The following is a 21,333-nucleotide window of genomic DNA, read 5'->3' on the forward strand; positions in this document are numbered from 1 at the left end:
AACTTTTTTTTTTTTTAAATGGGAGGGAAGAACAAAATAGGGGGAAGACAGGAAAATCGCAGCATGTCTGTGTTAGTCAGACTAATATTGTTATAGTAACGAGTCCCAAATACCAGCCATGTAACACAGTGAAGGTTGCTTGCTGCTCCCGCGAAGTTGGCTCTCGACCTGTCAGTCTTTCGATGGTTGTGGTAGTGGTTCCCAGGTGGTGGCTTACTGACCCCCTGCGGTGCTCTGTGGCTCTGCCCCTCTGGTCACTGCGGCAGGGGACAGCTGAAAGGCAAGGCCCTCTTGCCAGCTCTTTCATGGTTCAGTTCAGAAGTGGCAGATCCCTTCTGCCCACAGCCCATTGTCCAGAACCAGTGATGGGAGCCCGCTTAACTCCAAGGGACACTGACGAGCCGGGGAGTGCTGGGGAGGCCAGTGCTCTCTGCCACCTGCCCTGACCTCACACACCTGCACCCAGGCAGCCTGGGAGACCCTCTGTGAAGCAGGAGACTACGGAAAAGCCCTCGATTAAACGTTTTCTTCTTTGACCTGTCTCTTCAATTCAGAATAAGCTGATTTATACACTGAAGTGTATATTCTAGCAACCTTTTATGTTTGTTTTAAAAGAACGCTTGCCTCGTAATATGAACTCCGTGTTTCACTGGTGGTGGCGTTATTCGCTGCTAATTCTGAGATGCTGACCCAGTGTGTTTTTGTCACCATGTAACTCTCTTCCCGTGAGCAGCTACCACCTGTAGTTCCTGTTAGGGCAGCTTGACGACTCCAACATAAAATTATTTTTAATTAGCATTTTAAAATTAGAATTTGTTTCTCGGCCGTTTCTGGAATTTACTGCTGAAAGTCCTTTATTTGGATCGCTACAAATCTTTTCATGGGTAATGTTAGAGCTCTAGGATGTCTATTTTAACTCCCTGGTAAGACATTCTATAAAAGATTTTTAAAATACAGCTAATTTCAGTATAAGAGAAATCATCATCTTCAGGAAACGTACAAAGGGATACTAAGAATTTTTTCAGTAGTAGTGGGTTGATACTTTTAAGCTAAACACATGTGACGAGATTTCCCCATAGCAGGATCCGTGCCTGTACGTTTTGGTGTAGACACATGGGCTGTCATCTGATACCGGTGACAACTGTGTGAGGTGGCCAAGAGCAGCACGGCCAGTGGATGTAGCCGCACCGCCTTTTCCCCCTGCTTTACAGTCAAAATGAGTCATCCTCTAACTTAGTCATCAGAAGACAAACGGTTCACCTTGAAAAAACAGGCAAAAGACTTGACGGATGCTTCACAAAAGAAGGTATACAGATGCCCCCCATAAGCACATTAAAAGATTCTCAACATCACTAGTTACCAGGGAAATGCAAATAAAACCATGATGCCACTTTACACCTGCTAGAATGGCTGACAGAGGTGCCAGAAGTGGACGCTGGTGAGGGTGTGAGCCACCAGCACACACCGCTGGTGGGCGTGTAAAACGGGAAGGCTGGTGGTCTCTTTCCACGTTAAACAGATATCTACCCTATAGCCTGGAGCTCCACTCTTAGGTGTTATTCAAGAAAAACAACACATGTTCACAAAAAAATGTCTTCTGCAGGAATGATGATAGCAGCTTTACTCCTAATAGCAAAAAGTGGAAATGGCCCAAATGATCAGCAGGATGCACCGGTAACTGTGGCGTTCGCATGCGGCGGACTCAAACTCAGCAGTAAAAAGATGAATGTCATGAACGGAACATCACGCCGAGTGAAAGAAGCCGGGCCCAGGGAGTGCATACCTGTGATTCTGTTTTTACAGTCATCTAGACCAGACTGAACAGATACATGGCGATAGAAATCAGAAGAGTGGCTGCCTTGGGGCAGAGGGGCAGAACTTTCTTGAGGAAGGGGCTTGAGGGAACTTTCTGGGGCAATGAAAACATTCCATAACTTGATAAGCCGTGGGTTACCCAGGCATGTTCATCTGTCAAAAGCGAGGGAACTGACCGTGTAAGATCTGTGTGTTCACGGGATGTGGGGCCCTGGAGGTCAGAGGTGGCTGGCGGGGTGGGTCAGGCAGGCCTGGGTTCAAGCTGCGGCCTGCCCTTTGCCTCCCGGCTTCTCCACGTTCTTTTCCGGGGTCTGCGTCCTGACGGCCTCACACATGAGCTGGGGCGGCAAGAGCCGTGCTGCATCATTGTCGTGCAGGTCAGTAACTATGGGCTGTTGCTCTTTCTGCCAGATAAACTATTAATCAAGTTTCTCTTTGAAGACTCCTCCCATTTCCTTTCCTCTTAAAATTGGTTTAATAAACAAGGAGAAATGTAAAAAGAAAAATGAAGATCCTGGGAGGCTTAGTTAATTTTAATTCTAATTAGGATCAAGATTACCTGAAAGAGGGACTTCCCTGGCGGTCCAGGAGTAAAGAATCCGCCTGCCACTTCAGGGGACACGGGTTTGATCCCTGGTTGGGGAACTAAGATCCCACATGCCGCGGGGCAACTAAGCCCGCGTGCCACAACTATTGATCTCTTGCGCCTCAGCGAGAGAGCCCGCGTGCCCTGGAGCCTGCACGCCACAGCCAAAGAGAAAACCCACACGCTGCAACTAGAGAGAAGCCCGCGCACCACAATGAATATACCGCGTGTTGCCACTAAGATCCTACGCAGCCAAAAAAAAAAAAGATTACCTAAAAGATGAATTCCCTTGCCCCAAATCCAGAATTTGCTGGTAATAGTCACATATCTATTGACGGGGCCCACACTGAGATATTAATTGCCGGGCTTGGTGGCTCAGGGCACTGTCCGGATGGCATCTTGATTATTTTGCCCGTGGTGTGCAAGGGCTGCTCTGTGGCGCGGGGCAGGTGCCGGGGCAGCCAGAGGCGTTGGTGACTCCCGTGCACTGTAATGTCCTCAAGCAACAGAGTTCACCTGCAAAGGCAGCATCATCTCTTTCTTTGAAGTATAAAATCAAAGTTCATAGATTAAATGAAACGTGAGTCATCTCACAGGAGGAATTAACGTGTGTACTTTTTCTCTGTTTGTCTATAGGAGCTGTAAAACTGATGAGCCTGGCATGTGGGAATCAGCACGTCTGGGCCTGTGATTCCAGGGGTGGAGTTTACTTCCGCGTGGGTACCCAGCCTCTGAATCCCAGTCTGATGCTTCCAGCCTGGATAATGATTGAACCGCCTGTCCAGGTAAGCAAAAGTTAACTGATACCAACTTGCTCGTCGGTAAGCTGCTCGGGTGCTGGTGTTGGGGAGAGGACCGTGCCTGCTAGGGTGGCCTCCCAGCAACTGGGGGAGGAGGGGCGTGTCAGGGAGCCTGGGGACTAAGGTGTGCCCCAGGTCAACACACGCTCATTCGCTGGCATCCCACACCCGGAATTTGATGTTTGTGAAGTTTAGGGCCGAACAGATTAACGATTATCTGAGCCAATGCTGCTTTTTTTCTTTCTCAAAGTAAAAGTGTTTCATTTCTAACTTTTTACAGAATGAACATTATTTTTGAAAACATCAAACAATATCCAAAAGTATAGAGAAGAAAGTAAAAGTCATTTTCAAATCTTGTCATAGAGAGAATGTATTATTATTTTGTGAGTGCCTTTCCTGGTTTGTTGAAGAAATTCTTCTCCTCGTGCGCCCCGTCCCCTCCCCCGACCCCGGCCGTATTTCAGTTTACCACGTATCCTACATGTTTTTCCGTTTCTTTTGACTGTCCCACCGCTCGAATCAGAAGCGGGAGTGTGATTTTAGTGCACTGTTTAGTTACCCTTAAGTGCCTGATGGGCCTGGTTGCTACGTTAAATGTATTTCTGCTAAAATTTATAAATGGGGGGCTGTGACTTAGTGAGAGTTAGTTGCTCTAACTGTTGCTAGTCCCCACTTTGTGACTTTGTTGGGGAAATAAATGAAGTTGCCATATGCAGAGGTGGCAGTGTGGCACGAGTGGTTAGTCCTTGAACAAAAAGTGCTCAACGGGGACAAGAAGGAAATCAGGTGTTTGGATGAATGCCTGTGTTCATGACTGTCTACATTTTGGGCATCATGAACCCTCAGGGATGGGGCAGCTGAGGTCAAGGTGCAGGGCTGGTCGTGAGGACCACCAGTCCTGCCCACGGGACACAGGGCCTGTGCTGGGAGACCCTACAGTTGGGCAGGAGTCCGGTCCCGAGTTCTTTGAGGTCATTGGTCAGCGCTCATGGCCACGGGGAGGCTGGCTGCACGTGGATCTTCCTCCTCACAGGGTCCTGCGAAGAGCGAGTAGAATCGTGTCTGTGAATTAGAAAGCGCTGTGGCAGACGCCCGCTCCGCATTCGTCTGCACACGGCGGTGCGCTGACAGCCACGGTCAGGCGACAGGGGCAGGCGTTGTCGCGGGCACTGTGGGCTCTGCTGGTGCGCAGCGAGGGTGAAGGCAAGCCGACCTCTAGCTGGTTTCATTGCTGATGTGACGCCCCCTCAGACGAGGCGCCCTCTTGTTGCCTGCTCCTGTGGTATGGCGCTGTCAGCCTCTGGCGGCTTTATGTTATTTCTTAAAGAGTTGTAATTACCATTTTACAGCAATACAGCTCAGTGGTTTTTAGTGTATTCGAAAAGTTGTACAACCATCACTGCTATCCAATTCTAGAACTTCTTCACCACCCCGAAAAGAAGCCCCCTACCCATTGGTAGACACTCCCTTTTCTTCCAGAACCCCTGTCTCCTCAGCCCCTGGCAGCCACTAATCTACTTTGTGTTTCTATGCACTTGCCTATTCTGGATTTTCCTTTTTCATATAAATGGAATCATATAATATGTGGCCTTTTCATCTGCCATCTTTCACTTGGCTTCATGTTTTCAAAGTTCATCCATGTTGTAACGTGTGTCAGTACTTTATTCCTTTTTATGACTAATATTCCATTGTATGCATAGACCACATTTTGCTTATCCATTCATCAGTTGAGTGACATTTGGGTTGTTCCTACTTTTTGGCTACTGTGAATAATGCTGCTGTGAACATTCGTGTACAAGGCTATGTGGACATGCGTTTTCAGTTCTGCTGGGTGTATAACTTTAAGTGGAATTGTGGGGTCATATGGTGATCATATGTTTAACTTCTTAAGGAACCGCCAGACTGTTTGCCACAGTGGCTGCACCATTCTACATTCTACCAGCAATGTATGAGGATTCCAATTTCTCTACATCCTCACTGCAAAATTTCTCTTGCCCAGTTTTTAAATTCTAGCCACCTTAATAGTTGTAAAATAGTATCTCATTGTGGGCTTCTTTTAAAAAACAGGGTAAAAAAGTTTATTGAAACAGGAAAAATTAATTTTTATATTGTGTGGGTTACTGAATGTTCTGATTTATATTAGAACAGACCTGTAGAGAAAGGAAAGCTGATCTGATCCAACTTGGCACTTTTTGTTATAATTCATTTGGTTTTTATGGTTTGTTTGTTTTTTTAAGATCTTTTTGATGTGGACCATTTTTGAAGTCTTTATTGAATTTGTTACAATACTGCTTCTGTTTTATGTTTTGGTTTTTTGGCCACAAGGGATGTGGGACCTTAGGTCCCTGACCAGGGCTCGAACCCGCGTCCCCTGCATTGGAAGGAGGATTCTTAACCATTGGACCACCAGGGAAGTCCCTCAATAGGGTTTTAAAAAATTTAGATATAATTGACGTATGGCATTGTATTAGTTTCACATGTACAACATTATGATTCAGTATTTGTATATCTTGCAAAATAATCACCACAATACGTCTAGTAAACATCTGTCATGATACGTAGTTACGAATTTTTTTTTCTTGTGATGAGAACTTTGACGATCTACTCTCTTAGCAGCTTTCAAATATGCGATACAGTATTAACTATAGTCACCATACTGTACATTACATCCCCATGTCCTTGTGATTTTGATTTGCATTTCCCTAACGACTCATGAGCATCTTTTCATGTGCTTATTGTTCATTTGCATATCTTATTTGGAGAACTAAAATATTCACATACTTTGCTCATTTTGTAATTGGGTTGTCTTTTTATTATTGAGCTGTAAGACTTCTTTATATATTCTGGATACTAGACCCTTTTAAGAATTATGATTTACAAATGTTTTCTCCCATTCTCTGGATTGTCTTTTCACTTTCTTTATGGCGTCCTTTGATGCACAAAAGTTTTTTATTTTGATGAAGTCCATTTTATCTACGTTTTCCTTTAGTTGTTTATGCTTTTGGTGTCACGTCAAGGACTGCATGAAACTGCGAATTCCTCTTCCTTTCAACATTTAGATTCTAGAATAACCTCTAGGAAGCAAAGCTAAAACTGGGGGAAGAAAGCTTTACTTGCAGTGCTCTATTGACTGTGGTGATCTACAGCTTTGCCCAGGAAAATGGCCAAAATAGAACAAATTCACATGAAAGGGCCTCAAAGCTGTGCTTTGAATAAAGTAGTGGTTGCTAAATAGGCTGTTAAACATTAACTATTTCGTAGCTCCACTAAACGAGACCACATTTTCTTATTCAGTAGCTTCAGTGCGCTGGAGAAGAAGTGCACTTGGCCGTGGAATTTGTAGGTAGAGAGTTGGTTCCTGTGGGGACAAAAAACAGGCCTTACACTTGCACAGGCCCTTTGCTGAGCTTTTCCAAGCCCTGCTGAGGACCAAGTCCTGGGCCAGCCACTGTCTGCCGGAGCTGTGATGGAACGCTGTGCCCAGGCAGCGTGTCACATGCTCGGTGGCCTCACACTCAGTGTTTTAGCACAAAGCCTACCTTTAAATTGAATTTCAAATTAACCTTAAAGCTGCAGAGGGTCCTGAGAAGACTAGTCCAGTGGCGGGGTGGGAGTGGGGTGGGCTGAGGCCCTGTTAAAAGATTTAGAAAGGGGATTCCCTGGTGGCGCAGTGGTTAAGAATCCGCCTGCCAATGCAGGGGACAGGGGTTCGAGCCCTGGTCTGGGAAGATCCCACATGCCGCGGAGCAACTAAGCCCGTGTGCCACAACTACTGAGCCTGCGCTCTAGAACCCGCCAGCCACAACTGCTGAGCCCGTGTGCCACAACTACTGAAGCCTGCGCGCCTAGAGCCCGTGCTCTGCAACAAGGGAAGCCACCGCAATGGGAAGCCCACGCACCACAACAAAGAGTAGCCCCTGCTAGCCGCAACTAGAGAAAGCCCACGTGAAGCAACGAAGACCCGACGCAGCCAAAAGTAAATAAATTTATTTAAAAAAAAAGATTTAGAAAATAAGGACAGTTTGGTTGAATTCAAGTATCAGAATGTAAATGGGGTTTCCATGTTTTGATCATAATCGACCTCTTTTTTTAAAAATTTATTTATTAATTGTTTTTGGCTGCTTCAGGTCTTCGTCGCTATGCACGGGCTTTCTCTAGTTGCGGCGAGTGGGGGGGGGGCTACTCTTCGTTGCAGTGCGTAGGTTTCTCATTGCGGTGGCTTCTCTTGTTGCGGAGCGCGGGCTTCAGTAGTTGTGGCGCACGGGCTTAGTTGATCCGCGGCATGTGGGATCTTCCCGGACCAGGGCTCCAACCCGTGTCTGCTGCATTGGCAGGTGGATTCTTCACCACTGCGCCGCCAGGAAAGTCCTCGATCTCTTTCTAGTTTGTTTTATTTCTTCTTGGGCATGCACATCCTGGTCTACAGGTAGGATGTGTGCAGCTGAAGCAAACGGAAGCGGTAACAGATGCTAAAGGGCACAGAGAAGTGAAGTCACAGGGATCTTCTGAAATTAGCAGCGGTTTCTCAATTTCTGTGTCCCTTACTCTTCTCTGGTAAAACATCCCTCCTGTAGGAGTTTTGGGGTGAAGTTTTAACAAAGTACTCAAAACGAATGACTCAGTTTTCAGACTTGCCAACATTTGGAAGGATTTGGAGAAAATATTTATAGTTATGTTTAGCATCTTTTCTTTGGAGTTTGCTGCTTCAGTGGGAGAATTTTCTGTCCATAGTAGAGGTGTGTGTAAAGCGAGCACAGTTGATGCTGTGATTTCGCTGCACTGGGGGCACTGTATGCCCGAGGGGAAGAGGCTCGTCCAGCTAGCCCCACCCGCACTGGTCCCACCTCTTCCTTCAGGGGACCCTCTCTGCCCTCCCTTTGCCCCCTCCGCCTCCAGAGCAGCCCCTGCTCTTCCCTAGCCCGCCCAGTGTCCTGGCCTCCCCTATGGGAGCCTCCAGCTGACTCTTCCTGGTCTCCATCTGGTCTCCGTGGTCGTTTACTCTGCCTGGATTATAGCTTTTCCTGGAAAAGAGAGAAACTAGGAAAACTAAGACTAATATGACTGGTAAGTGGCCAAACGAACACTTAAAAACTTACTTTAAACTCAGCTGCTTTGGGTATTTTTACCTATATGAACAGAAAAAACCCAAAATAAATATGCAAACGTGGTAACAGGTAATCCCGTGAGAATGCCGTGCTCACAGATGCTGCCAGCGGGCACAGAACTTGATGCTGCTTTACACATCCAGATCTTCAGAGAAGTTCACAGCTAACGTCAGGAAGGCTTGCGTTGGAGAGGCGTTAGGGTTAGAGAAGTCCCCCACCCCTGCTGGGCCTTCCATTGACTTGTCTCGGGGCACCGGGAGCGCACAGGGCGCAGGGAGAGTGGCTGTCACTCTCTGCTCCCGTCCAGGGCGGCTCTGGGCGACCCTGGATGCTGCTCATACTTCCTCCGCGGCTGGCATAGGTCACACACACACAGGGGATGGGGATGGCAGAAGGAGCGGGGCACCCACACCCCAAAGCCCAGCTCTGCAGGTCCAACCAGCCGCCTGCTTCTAAGAATTTTGGGGTGTTCTGAAGACTCGTGTTCCCTCCTGACATAAAAGTACAAGACCTTGGGGGTAATTAAACCAGATTCCTCTCACTGCATTTGGGGCACCATGGGTTAAATCCCTCCTCACATCCCAGTGAGCGATACCACACGGAGACACGACACGGCATCCTGGGACAGGGAGCTCAGAGCTCCGCGTGCCAAACATGAGACACAGTTGCATCTGACAGTACCGGTTTTTTAATAAGAGAAAGAGAGCAGCGTTGCTAGTTACATGCTTAGTGTCTAGGAGGTCCCTGCTCCTGAGGATGTTGCCAGGGGTTCATGCTGAGGCCCAAGTTGAGTTCTGCAGGATGCGTGCAGCATGGGCAGCGACATCCCCTGCACTGTGCTTCCCAGAGGAGGTTTTCTTCCCATGGAGAATAAAAATGTCAGTTACCAAGTATGTCTGATGATTCTGTTTTTGTTTAAAAAAAAATAAAATTATGTGCGGGACTTCTGTGGTGGTCTAATGGTTAAGAATCCGCCTTCCAGTGCAGGGAACGTGGGTTTGATCCCTGGTCAGGGAACTAAGATCCCACATGCCGTGGGGCAACTGGGCCTGTGTGCCACAACTGTGGAGCCTGCGGGCCACAACTAGAGAGCCCGTGTGCTGCAACTACAGAGCCCACGTGCTCTGGATCCTGCATGCCGCAACAAAGAGCCTACGTGCCACAACAGAAGATCCCATGTGCCGCAAGTAAGACCCAACACAGCCAAAAATAAGTAAATAAATATTTTTTAAAAATTGTGTGTACATTGAAAAAATCTATAAAGATATACAGCAAAATGACAGCAGTGGTTATAGCTGTGTGGTGCTGTTGCACCTGATTGCTTTTCTTCCTTTAATTCACTTCTGTTTTGTGAGTATCTTGGAATGAACTTATATTACTTATGGAGTAAGTTCATAACTGAATAATCTAATAAGAATCAGTCTTGGGAAATAATCAGAAATGTTCCCAAAGCTCTTTGTTTTTATGCTGTTTATGACAGTGGAAGCTTTGACTGTGTGCAGTGCAGACAGCGAGGCCGCGTAGGGGAGTGAGGCAGGGGTGGCTCCCGCCCTTGTAAAGAGTCTGCTTAGCAGATTATTACAATGACAGTTATTATAATAATTACGGATGGGGACTTCCCTGGCAGTCCAGGGGTTAAGACTTGGTGCTTTCATTGCCGAGGGCCCGGATTCAATCCCTGGTTGGGGAGCTGAGATCCTGCAAGCCACGCAGAGCAGCCAAAAAATAAACAAATAAATAAAATGCATAGGCAGGGCATTACAACAGTTGTTATGGCTTTATCCTTTATGTTCTAGAAGCTGGGGAAAGATTGCACACGTTAGGTAGAAAAATGGGAGCCATAAAAAAGACCCAAATTGAACTTTCAGGGATAAAAATTGTAATCCCTGAGATGCAAATCCCCTGGATGAGATCAGCGGCAGTGTAGACATCGCAGGAGAAAAGATTGGTGAGCTCGAAGACACAGTGATTAAAAGCTTCCAAACTGAAACAGAGAGAAAAGAGACTGGAAAAAAAATGCAGGGCCTGAGTGAGCACAGGACAACTTCACGTGGCCTAGTATAAATATAGTCAGAGTTCCAAAGGAGAAGAGAGGGGGGAGGTGACAGGAAAAATACTTGAGGAAGTATGGCTGAAAATAACCCGAACTTGATGAAATTATTATGTTGAGTGAAGAAGTCAGGTGGAAAAATAATACATATTATAATGATTAATTTACATGAGATTTAGAGAATGCTGATTCATCTGTAGCTCCAGAGAGCAGTGGTTGCTTGGGGACCTGTGAGGGCAGCAGGATTGGAAGGGGTTATGAAGGAGGGGTGCGGGGTGGTGTCAGCAGTGTAGGCATATGGCAACAGGGATCAAATTGTACCCCTTTTTCCTTTTTGGCTGTGCCACGCGGTTTATAGGATCTTAGTTCCCCAACCAGGGATTGGACCCAGGTCCCAGCAGTGAAAATGCGGAGTCCTAACCACTGGACTGCCAGGGAGTTCCCACAAATCGTACGCTTTAAATGTGTGCGTTTTATTTTATGAGAGTCACACCCCTGCAGAGCTGTTTAAAATGTATCAGACAGTAAAAAAGTGTAAAGGAATGCGAGAGTGCGTGGGGCTGTGCTGGGCACTGCAGGGGAGCAGGGGTGAGGGAGGCCGCCCCTGGAGGGAGATGAAAGCTCGGTGACCAAAGGCAGAGGGGGCAGTAGGTCAGGGTAGCAGCCAGGAAGGAGACCCAGGTCACCAAGGGTTGCCAGCTCTGGCTCCTGTGGACGATGTAGTCCTTGAACTGGGCCTGGCAGACCCAGTGGGCACTTCCAGTGACCAGCAAGTAATTCATTTGGCCCAGTGTTTCTGAGTAGGGAAAAGTGCTGCTCCGTGGTGCTTTGGGCAGGACAGTTCGTTGTTGGGGTCCATTCTTGGGGACCATCCTCAGCCTGGTGAGACATCAGTTTCTTGTGCCTCTCGGCTCTAAATCCTAGTCGTACCCAGCAAGACCCTCTGGGAGGGGAGGATGCAGGAAGGGCATCGTGTGACAGGAGACTCAAGAGGTCCTCGGGCTCAGGTTCTGGGGGAGTTGGCCCTTGGCCTGGAGAGTTTGCCATTGACCCCAGGGGCAGTCGGTGTCCCCGACGGCTGGGGCGCGACAGGCTGTAGGCGAGGAAGGCCTGCAGTGAGCCGTGAAACTCTTCGGCCTGGCTCCCTGAATCCAGAGTGCACATCTGTGAGACGCAGGGCTGGGGTGGCAGGTGAGTGGGGACCCTGACGACGAATGTTTGGGGTACAGGAAGCCAGTGTGTGTTGGGGTCCAGGCCTTCTCTCGGTGACGAGACCGGCTGCCCCCGTTGGCCTGCCAGCTCTGTCGCAGATGCGTCAGGTCTCGCTGACATGGCGGGAAGGTGTGGCGGCATTTCCCCCTCAGCAGCAGGGGACAGTGCTCGGGGACACAGCGGCCCCTGGGGCTCTGCCAGCCAGGACCTTCAGTGTCAGAGTCTGCTCTTTGAAGTCAAAAGAACCTGAACTGGGCTTCCCTGGTGGCACAGTGGTTGAGAGTCTGCCTGCTGATGCAGGGGACACAGGTTCGTGCCCCGGTCCGGGAAGACCCCACATGCCGTGGAGCGGCTGGGCCCGTGAGCCATGGCCGCTGAGCCTGCGCATCCGGAGCCTGTGCTCCGCAACGGGAGAGGCTGCAACAACAGTGAGAGGCCTGCGTACTGAAAAAAAAAAAAAAAAAAAAAAAAAGAACCTGAACTAAAAGTTATTTTTTTCCATATGAGACCAAATGACCTTGGGCACGTTGTCCAAACTCACTGGCCCTTCATCTCCTGACCAGTAAAGTGAAGAATCACATCCACCTGGGGACCGGCTGAGGTACTTGCTGAGAATGTCCAGGCCTGGGTCCCTTCCCTGGAGATCAGCTCAGCGGGATGGGGCTCAGGCATCTTGATTGGTTGGTTCTTATTTTAATCAGAGTCACACACGTAACTGTACAGGTTACACGTCAGCTGGTTCTACAGGTGTGCTACAGGAAACGCGTCTGCCCGCCCATCATCCCCCGTCTAGAGAACTCCTTTCTTTTGGCGTCATCTCCCTGAGTAACTTCGTAGGGAGCTGTGTCTCTATCCTTCTAGCTCTAGAGGTTTTCAGTTGACTCCTGCTGGAAGGGAAGGGTGCCTGTCCCCCCAGCCATGCGCCCGTCTCCCTGCTTCCGTCCTTGGGAGCTGCGGTGCTGTGATGGGGCGCACACCCTTCAGAGCTGAGCCGGGCAGTAAACTGCACTCCGTTTGCTTGTCCACACGACTCTCTGTTTTCCCTGGGCTCGATCGTTGTCTTTTTTTCCCATCTGGTTTTCTGTGTTTTACACATTCAACCCCAGGCTCTCCCTGCCAGCTGTGTCCGTTTCCCTTCCGTACACTTGGGCGTGTGGGCTCCATCCCATTCTTGGAGTCATCTGTCCTGGATGCTCTGGCCGGCCCTCTGGCCTGATCACTCTGTCCTCCTGGGCCCCCTTTGCCTTGCTCATGCTTTGGATCCCTTCTCTCCTGGATCCTGTGTCTTCTTCTGTCTCTTTTTTTTGGTGGAGTTTATCCTCCGGTCGGTTCCTGAGAAGGGTCTGTAGAGGTAACTTTTGGCCGCATTGTGTGTCTGAAAGTCTTTGCCCACGTTCATCCTTGACCTTGTATGAGTATAGCAGTCTAGGTTGGAAATAGACTTCCTTTAGAATTTTAAGGTCTTCTTCCGTCATCTCCTGGTGTCCAGTATTGCTGTTGAGAAGTCTGAAGCCATTCTAATACCTGATCCTTGATATTTGACCTGCTTTTTCTCTCTGGAAGTTTGTAAGATCTGTTTGTTCCCAGCGTTCTGAGAGCAGAGTGATATGTGCCTGGGGGAGCCTGTTTTATCCTTCGTGCCAGGAGCCCTTTCAGCCTGGAGCTCACGGTGTTTGTTCTGGGATGTGTCCTGTTCCCATGCTGGCAGTCACCTTCTGGCCTCTGCCCCTCCCATTTCTGTGTCCTCTTTCTGGGCGTCCTGCTTTCGTACTGTGGACTTCCTAAAGTGACCTCTACTTTTCTTACCTTTTCTCTCCTATTTTCTTTCTCTTTATGTTTTTATCTTTCTTCTTTATCCTGCAACCCCTCTATTGGGTTATTTCTATAAAAATATACACACACACACACACACACACACACAAACATACACTTTTTTTGGGGGGGGGCCACACTGTGAGGCTTGTGGGATCTTAGTTCCCTGCCCAGGGGTTGAACCCAGGCCCTCGGGAGCGAGAGCATGGAGTCCTAATCACTGGACCGCCAGGAAATTCCTCTGTGATTATATTTTAAATTTCTGGACGCTCCTTTTGCTGTTTCACAGTGGTCGAGTCTTCCCTTGCCCTCTAGGACGTTTTTGAAGTTTCTTCCCATGCGTGGTCTCCGTGTCCCTTGAGTTGCCTGCTTTCTGTCTCTCCGCTGTCTTCTCCACGCAGGGGCTTTCTGTAGACGTTGGTGACCTTGGTGTAAGCGGGGGGCCCACAAGCCTGGCTGGGGCCCCTGAGCGTGCATGACACGTGCTGGCTGCGGTCTCTGCACGGCGATCGGGCTGTGTGGTTTGCTGGGGGGGGGGTCCCTGCTCTCAGCTGCTGAGTCCTTTCCTGCTCATTCTCCACTTTCCAGCCTCCAAAGTTGTGTGGCAGTTTTCTCCTCTTGTCATTATCCTTGTGAGATTTGAACTTAAACAACAACAAAAAAACCTCTTCCACTCTCGCTGTAGTGTTGTTTCTTTCAGAAGGGACTGCAAGGATAGATGCGTGTGTTCCTTCTGTTATCATTGCCCAGGAGGCTGTGGGCTTTTCAAAGCACTGCAGGTGATTCGGACACACACCCAGTGCTGAGAGCCATGGTGTAGGTCCTCCCTTCCAACTCCGCACTCGTGGTGGTAGGGCTCCTCAGAGGATGCCCCCTCCCTCCTGTCCATTTTCCTTTAATCCTCTGAGCATCTCTGAGTGGTGTCGAGGTATCGGTGTAGCTCTCTGTTACACACTGAGTCGTTGACGAACACAGTGGTGCTGCCTGCAGGTGAGGGAGAAGACCTCCAAAAATGGAGTCTAACGCTGTTGGACGGAGCGGCCCCACTTTGAGGGCAGTTGGTTTTCTGCCACCTCTTTACTTTTTTCCCCACGTCGCCTTTTTTCCCATGGCTCCATTTGAACACCTGTTGTTTTGAGCTTTCATCCCTTCAAGCCCTGTTCCTAAGAAACATTAGCCTTCCCTGGGGTATTTGTCCCTAAACCTTTCTTCTCATTCTGGAAGGCTGTGACCCCCAGTCCAGGGCCGCCAGGGTACGGATGGGCCTCCCCAGCCCTGCAGCAGTCCGCTTACCGGTCTCTAACACCCGATGATCCAGAGATTAAAACAAACACCCAGGGATCTGTCCCAGCTGACAGGTGTGTGCTAGTACCAGGAAGGGTCTGCATGCGGTCCCAGGGGAGCAAACCATAGGGTCACCTCCAGGGACCTTTCCCTTCTGGGCTTTGCTGCTCTGGGCAGCAGCCGGTGAACAGGGCCTCAGCACCAGGCATTCAGTTGAGCAGCTGAATGTGAGAAGCTCTTGGAGGCACTTGCACCCTGGGATAGAGTTTCTGCAGACCTCGTATCACAGCAACGCTGGAGCCCTGCTGCTGACCACGGGCACAGTCATCCGGGCTGGGGTCCGCTCCCCAGTGGTGAACAGAAAGAGTGATCACGGCCGACCTCACCAGCCCCTGCTCAGGAAGAACGGAACGTAACAGCTGCCCAGGAAACCTGTTTCCGAGTGTTTTTCTTAGCACATCCCCCTGCAATTAGCAGATGCTATGTCTTGCTGGATTCAGACCAGATGCGGGGGCCTAGGAGATTGCAGGAGCCGGCGCAGGAATCCCCAGGGGGGAGGTCCTCTGGCTTTGCAGTCGGCCAACTAGAGGAAGAAAGAAGCAGAGGAACTTTGCTCCCATCCAGAGCCCGGCATCTGGTGGCCTCGCTCAGCTGGGTCAGCAGTTTTAGCAGTGCAACTCATTCTCCAGGTAAAATCCTATACTTCAGCCAAACGTGTTCCACCAGTACTGGCAGAGCTGCTCCCGTGCACCTGCCCTGGGTGCCTGCCACAGGGGTCCAAGGCAGCTCGCAGAGCGGGGCTCGCAGGCCTCGGGGGAGACCACTGGGCGGCACAGCAGGCCCAGGGCAACCAGAACTGCCATGTCCCAGACTCAGAGCGTGAAAACCTGGTAGGGGAGCCTCGCAGGTCACCTGCTCATCCTCCAGCTGAGGACACAGAGCCCGAGGAGGAGGGGGTCTGCCCCAGGTCACACGCTGAGTTGAAGGCCAAAGTGTCTGAGAGCCTGCTGGTACTTTAAATACAGGCTGTTAACACTGGTATCCAGGTTTGAAGCTTATGTGAAATGAGAAGGAATAGACCAGAGGCAGCACGAGGATCCCCTACAGGAGAAAACGCGGAAGAACTAAAATGACCCGACAGACCTCAGAAAGTGCAACAACTCTGGGGCCACGTGCCCAGGGACAGCCTGAGGGCTTCCCTACAGCAGCCTCGGGGTGCTCGGTCCAGACCCCAAATCCTCAAGGAAAGGCAAAGTTCACCGTGTGTCACAAATGTTAGGTGGATTCAAGGTTCATTAGGACAGAGGGAGGGCACAACTTGGAGGGGAAGGAAGGGGATCAAGAAAGTGGGACTGGCCACAGGGGTTAGGGTTTCTCTCCAGAAGGCATCTTTCGTGGTGTGGCCTGTGCTGCTCTGCAGGCTCTCCGATTCATCCGCCTTGGTGTTCCTGAAACATTCCTGCTGAGTTTTATCCAAGGCCACATAAAGTCCACACCAGAAGGATCTGTCTAGATAAACATTACCTTTGGTTGCAAAATTTTCAAATTTTTTTCTTTTCTCCTGGATTTATTCACATTCTGGCTGAGTGAGGGTGTGTGTGTGTGTGTGTGTGTGTGTGTTCCTTGGGACAAAGGCTCAGTCTGCTACAAGTCTGGAGAACTCTGGTCTGAGCCCCAGAGCCATGGGCAGGACCCTCACTTCTCAGCCTTAGTTTTGTCAGTTTTCTCACCCAGGATATGAGGGGGTTGGGCTTAGCCGGTCTCCTGCATCCTTTCCAGCCCCAAATCGGTTTTGGTGAGCCCTTGATTCAGAAAAGCCAGAGCTTTTTAGTAAGAGGCTGTTTTCTCTTGAGCTGGAGTTGCTTGTGCTGCCCTCCCTCTCCTCACGTGGGGTTCCTGAGCCTTGCTGCCCCCCGATATGCCAGTTGCATGAGGGTTTCTTGAGCAGAGGCTCTGTGAGACCAGCCACGCTTGGAGCTCTGCGGGCTGTGAAAATGGAAAAGCGTGACGGATTCCGAGTCTGCCCAGCCCCTAGGGGAGTGGGGTGTGGGGGGCTCACTGGGCAACGCCTGGTGGGATAAGCCTGGATGGGGCCCCTTTGGGCTGGGAGATGGGGCAGGGGGTCCTTCAGGAGGCCAGCGAAGCAGGCAGTTTGTGAGCAGGGAGGGTTTTCGCAGCAGTCTTGCAAAGGGGAATCCAGAGGTGGGGTGCAAAGTCCTGTTTGCTTAGAGCCAAAGCCCAGCGCTGTTGGGCCTGGCCAACCGTGAGGCCAGAAAGGGGGTGCTGCTGGGAGAGGGTGCAGGGCTGTGGGGGGTGGGGGTTGCCCTGCAGGTAGCAGGGACCGTGGCCAACGGTGCAAGACAGTTAGATGCCCAGCGCAGACTATCCTGCAGCCCCAGGTAGGATGGAGACCAGTTCGGAGGCCCCTGAAGCAACTGAGGCCACACACCACAGGGGCCAAGCTTGCAGTCTCACGAAATTGGGTAGAAAACCAATGTTAGTGAAAATAGCTGAGGGAGGGCTGAACAACTTCTGGGTTGCACACTTCTGCCTGCCTCAGCTGCCACCAGCGGAGGGCAGGTGACCGGTGACCAGAGCCATCAGCTGTATCTCTCCATTGTCTGTGATTACCAGAGTCATTTATCCTATGAGTGTGTGGTCTTTTTTTTTTTTTATTGGAGTATAGTTGATTTACAAATGCTGGGTTAGTTTCTTCTGTACAGCAAAGTGAATCAGTTATACATATACATATAGCCACTCTTGTTTAGATTCTCTTCCCATACAGGCCATTACAGAGTACTGAGTAGAGTTCCCTGGACTATACAGTAGGTTCTTATTAGTTATCTATTTTATATATAGTATAGTGTGTACATGTCAATCCCAATCTCCCAATTTATCTCTCCCCCCCATCCCCTGGTAACCACAAGTTTGTTTTCTACATCTGTGACTCTGTTTCTGTTTTGTAATTAAGTTCATGTGCACCCTTTTTTTAGATTCCACATATAAGCGATATCATATGGTATTTGTCTTTCTGTGTCTGACTTACTTCACTCAGTATGACAATCTCTAGGTCCATCCATGTTGCTGCAAATGACATTATTTTGTTCTTCTTTTATGGCCGAGTAACATTCCATTGTATATATGTACCACATCTTCTTTATCCATTCCTCTGTCAATGGACATTTAGGTTGCTTCCATGTCCTGGCTGTTGTGAATAGTGCTGCAGTGAGCACCGGGGTGCATGCATCCTTTCAAATTATGGTTTTCTCCAGATATGCCTAGGAGTGGGATTGCTGGGTCATATGGTAGTTCTGCTTTTAGTTTTCTGAGGAAAACTAAAAACTAGTTTTTAAACTAGTTTCCATACTGTTCTCCATCGTGGCTGCACCAATTTACATTCCCACCAACAGTGCAAGAGGCTTCCCTTTTCTCCACACCCTCTCCAGCATTTATTGTTTGTACACTTTTTGATGATGGCCATTCTGACCGGTGTGAGGTGATACCTCATTGTCGTTTTGATTTGCATTTCTCTAATAATTAGTGATTTTGAGCATCTTTTCATGTGCTTTTTGGCCATCTGTATGTGTGGTCTTCAGAGTGTGTGGTCTTACCACAACTAACTTAGTGACTGTAGTCCGAATTCTTGGGGGAATATACGAGACGAGAAGCTTGGAGTCAGAGTTAACAAGTACTGTATGTAACTCAAAAACAAGCTTGTCTTGATTCCAGGAAACACGGAACCTGTCACATTTCCAGCTCATGTTATCTAAACTCAGCTGTATTTTTGCTGCATCTGGCAGCTAAGATGAATCCCTTAACCTGAAAACGGTCACTCTGGGCCCCCAGGCCGGTGCGCACAGCAGCAGAACCTTCGGAGTCCCAGTTTGGGAACAGTCCATCACGTGAAAACTTCACCCCTTAACTTCAACATCATGTCTAGTCAAGATCTCAGTTTATAAATTGTGGAGAGTCTCTCAGTTAATGGGAGAGAGTAATGGTATATCCTGTAACACTGGTGTTACTTGTTCATAATAATGAGTAACTGAGTGCTTATCTTTTGAGAACATGGGGTGTTTACAGTCATGAGCAGCCCCTTTGATTTGTAAATATCAAAGCAGGTTGGTGGCTGTGATCTGGGTGCTTCCAGAAAGGGGGTGTGGCTCCCTCCCCATCACCTGCACTGCAGCTCATCTTTAAAGGACACTTAAAAATAAGCAGGAATAGGCACACACCCACACACACTCATACACTTGCACACGTGTACACACACACACACACACACACACACACATACTGTCTCACAGACTTTGGAAGCACACCAAGATTATACATAATTTTCTAGCATTTCCAAATGATGTTAAATCTTAAATTCCTTATTTATTCCATTTTACAAATTGCATCCGTCTTTCTTTTTTTCATTTTTATGAAGTTTTGAATATGAATAAACCAAAATTCTAACCTGCCTGCTTCTTTTTCTTATTGAGATTTTTATTGTGAAAACTGCAGGTTCACTTGCATTTGTAGGAAATAATAGAAACCCTGTGTACCTTTTACCCAGTCTCCCCCAGTGATGACATCTTGCAAAACAATAGTACATTGTCACAACCAAGCCTGTCTACTTTTTGTTTTTTAAAAAATTGTGGTAGGGGCTTCCCTGGTGGCGCAGTGGTTAAGAATCCACCTGCCAACGCAGGGGACACGGGTTCAAGCCCTGGTCCGGGAAGATCCCACATGCCGTGGAGCAACTAAGCCCGTGCACCACAACTACTGAGCCTGCGCTCTAGAGCCTGTGAGCCACAACTATTGAGCCCGCATGCCACAACTACTGAGCCCACATGCCACAACTACTGAGCCCGCGCACCTAGAGCCCGTGCTCCGCAATAAGAGAAGCCACCGCAGTGAGAAGCCCGCACACCACAACAAGGAGTAGTCCCCGCTCACGGCAACTAGAGAAAGTCCAGCACAGCAACGAAGACCCAACGCAGCCAAAAATAAATAAGTAAATAAATTTATTTAAAAGAAAAAAAAATTGTGGTAAAATACACACACGTAAAATTTACCATCATTGGCATTCAGTGCATTCACAGCGTTGTGTAACTTTTATCACTGTGTGATTGCAGAGCAGTTTCATCATCCCAGAAGGAAGCCCTGCACCCAGTAGCAGTCCCTCTCCGTTCTTCCCTCCCCCCAACCCCTGGCAACCACTAATCTGCCTCCTCTCTGTATGGATTTTTCTCTCCTGGATGTTTCATATAAGTGGAGTCATACAATATGTGGCCTTTTGTGATTGGCTTTGTTCACTGAGCATCATTTTTTAAAAAAATATTTATTTATTTATTGGCTGCGTCGGGTCTTAGTTGCGGCACGTGGGATCTTTCGTTGGCTCTCTAGTTGAGAGGCGTGGGCTTAGTTGCCTCACGGCATGTGGGATGTTAGTTCCCCAACCGGGGATTGAACCGGCGTCCCCTGTATTGCAAGACATTCTTAACCACTAGACCACCAGGGAAGCCCTGAGCATCATGTTTTTGAGGTTGTATCAGTATCAGTACTTCATTCCCTTTTTTTTTTTTTTTTTTTTTTTGCGGTACGCGGGCCTCTCACTGCTGTGGCCTCTCCCATTGCGGAGCACAGGCTCCGGACGCGCAGGCTCAGCGGCCATGGCTCACGAGCCCAGCCGCTCCGCGGCATGTGGGATCTTCCTGGACCGGGGCACGAACCTGTGTCCCCTGCATCGGCAGGCAGACTCTCAACCACTGCGCCACCAGGGAAGCCCTCTTCATTCCTTTTTATTGCTGAATGCTATTCCATTGTATGGATAAGACCACATTTTGTTTACCCACTCATCAGTTGGTGGACATGTGGGTTGTTTCCACTTTCTGGCTATTGTTAAGAGTGTTGTCATGAACATTCGTGTAGCTTCTGTTTGAACATCTGTTCCAATTCCTTAGGTATATATCTAGGAGTGGAATTTCTGGGTCGTATGGTAATTCTATGTTTAACCTTGGAGGAACTGCCGAACTGTTTTCCACAACAGCTGCACCATTTGACATCCCCAGCAGCATATATGAGAATTCCTGTTTCTCCATATCCTTACCAATACTTGTTTTCCATTTTCTTTTTTTAGCCATCCTAGTGGGTGTGAAATGATGCCTCACTGTGGTTTTCATTTATATTTCCCTAATGACTAATGACGTTGAACATCTTTCCATCTGTTTGTTGGCCATGTGTACGTCTTCAGAGAAATGTCCATTCAAGTCCTTTGACCTTTTTAAAGTTCAGTTGTCTTTTTGTTATTGGATTTTATTTTATTTTGGTTGTTGTTGGATTTTTAAAGAGTTTTTAATTCTGGATACTAGACCTTTATCAGATATATGATTTGGAGATATTTTCTCCTGTTCTGTGGGTTTTTTCACTTTCTTTATGGTGTCCTTTGATGTACAAAAGTTTTTAATTTTGATGAGGTCCAATTTATCTTTTTTGTTATTGGTGCCATATCTAAGAAACCATTGCCAGATTTAGCTCTTACATTTATTTATTATTTATTTATTGGCTGTGTTTTTGTTTTTCGTTGCTGCGCGTGGGCTTTCTCTAGTTGTGGCGAGCGGGAGCTATTCTTCGTTGCAGTGCGCGGGCTTCTCATTGTGGTGGCTTCCCTTGTTGTGGAGCATG

The 21,333-nt window shown here is 48.5% G+C and overlaps 1 protein-coding gene across 3 annotated transcripts in view; it reads left to right on the forward strand.

The window, feature by feature from the left end:
- The window catches only part of TECPR2 (tectonin beta-propeller repeat containing 2), a 97,933-nt gene that overhangs the window by 65,899 nt on the left and 10,701 nt on the right, over positions 1–21,333 (forward strand). For 2 of the 3 annotated variants that reach the window (XM_029236568.1, XM_029236569.1), the window contains exon 17: positions 3,038–3,186. In XM_029236568.1, coding sequence (XP_029092401.1) covers positions 3,038–3,186 — 149 coding nt within the window. Of the gene's footprint in view, positions 1–3,037; positions 3,187–3,481; positions 5,513–21,333 lie in introns of those variants that run through there. The other variant, XM_029236570.1, reaches the window with a different exon arrangement.

Source organism: Monodon monoceros, unplaced genomic scaffold (genome assembly GCF_005190385.1).
Source record: "Monodon monoceros isolate NGI ecotype Baffin Bay Population unplaced genomic scaffold, NGI_Narwhal_1 Super_Scaffold_21, whole genome shotgun sequence".
NCBI lineage: Eukaryota > Metazoa > Chordata > Mammalia > Artiodactyla > Monodontidae > Monodon > Monodon monoceros.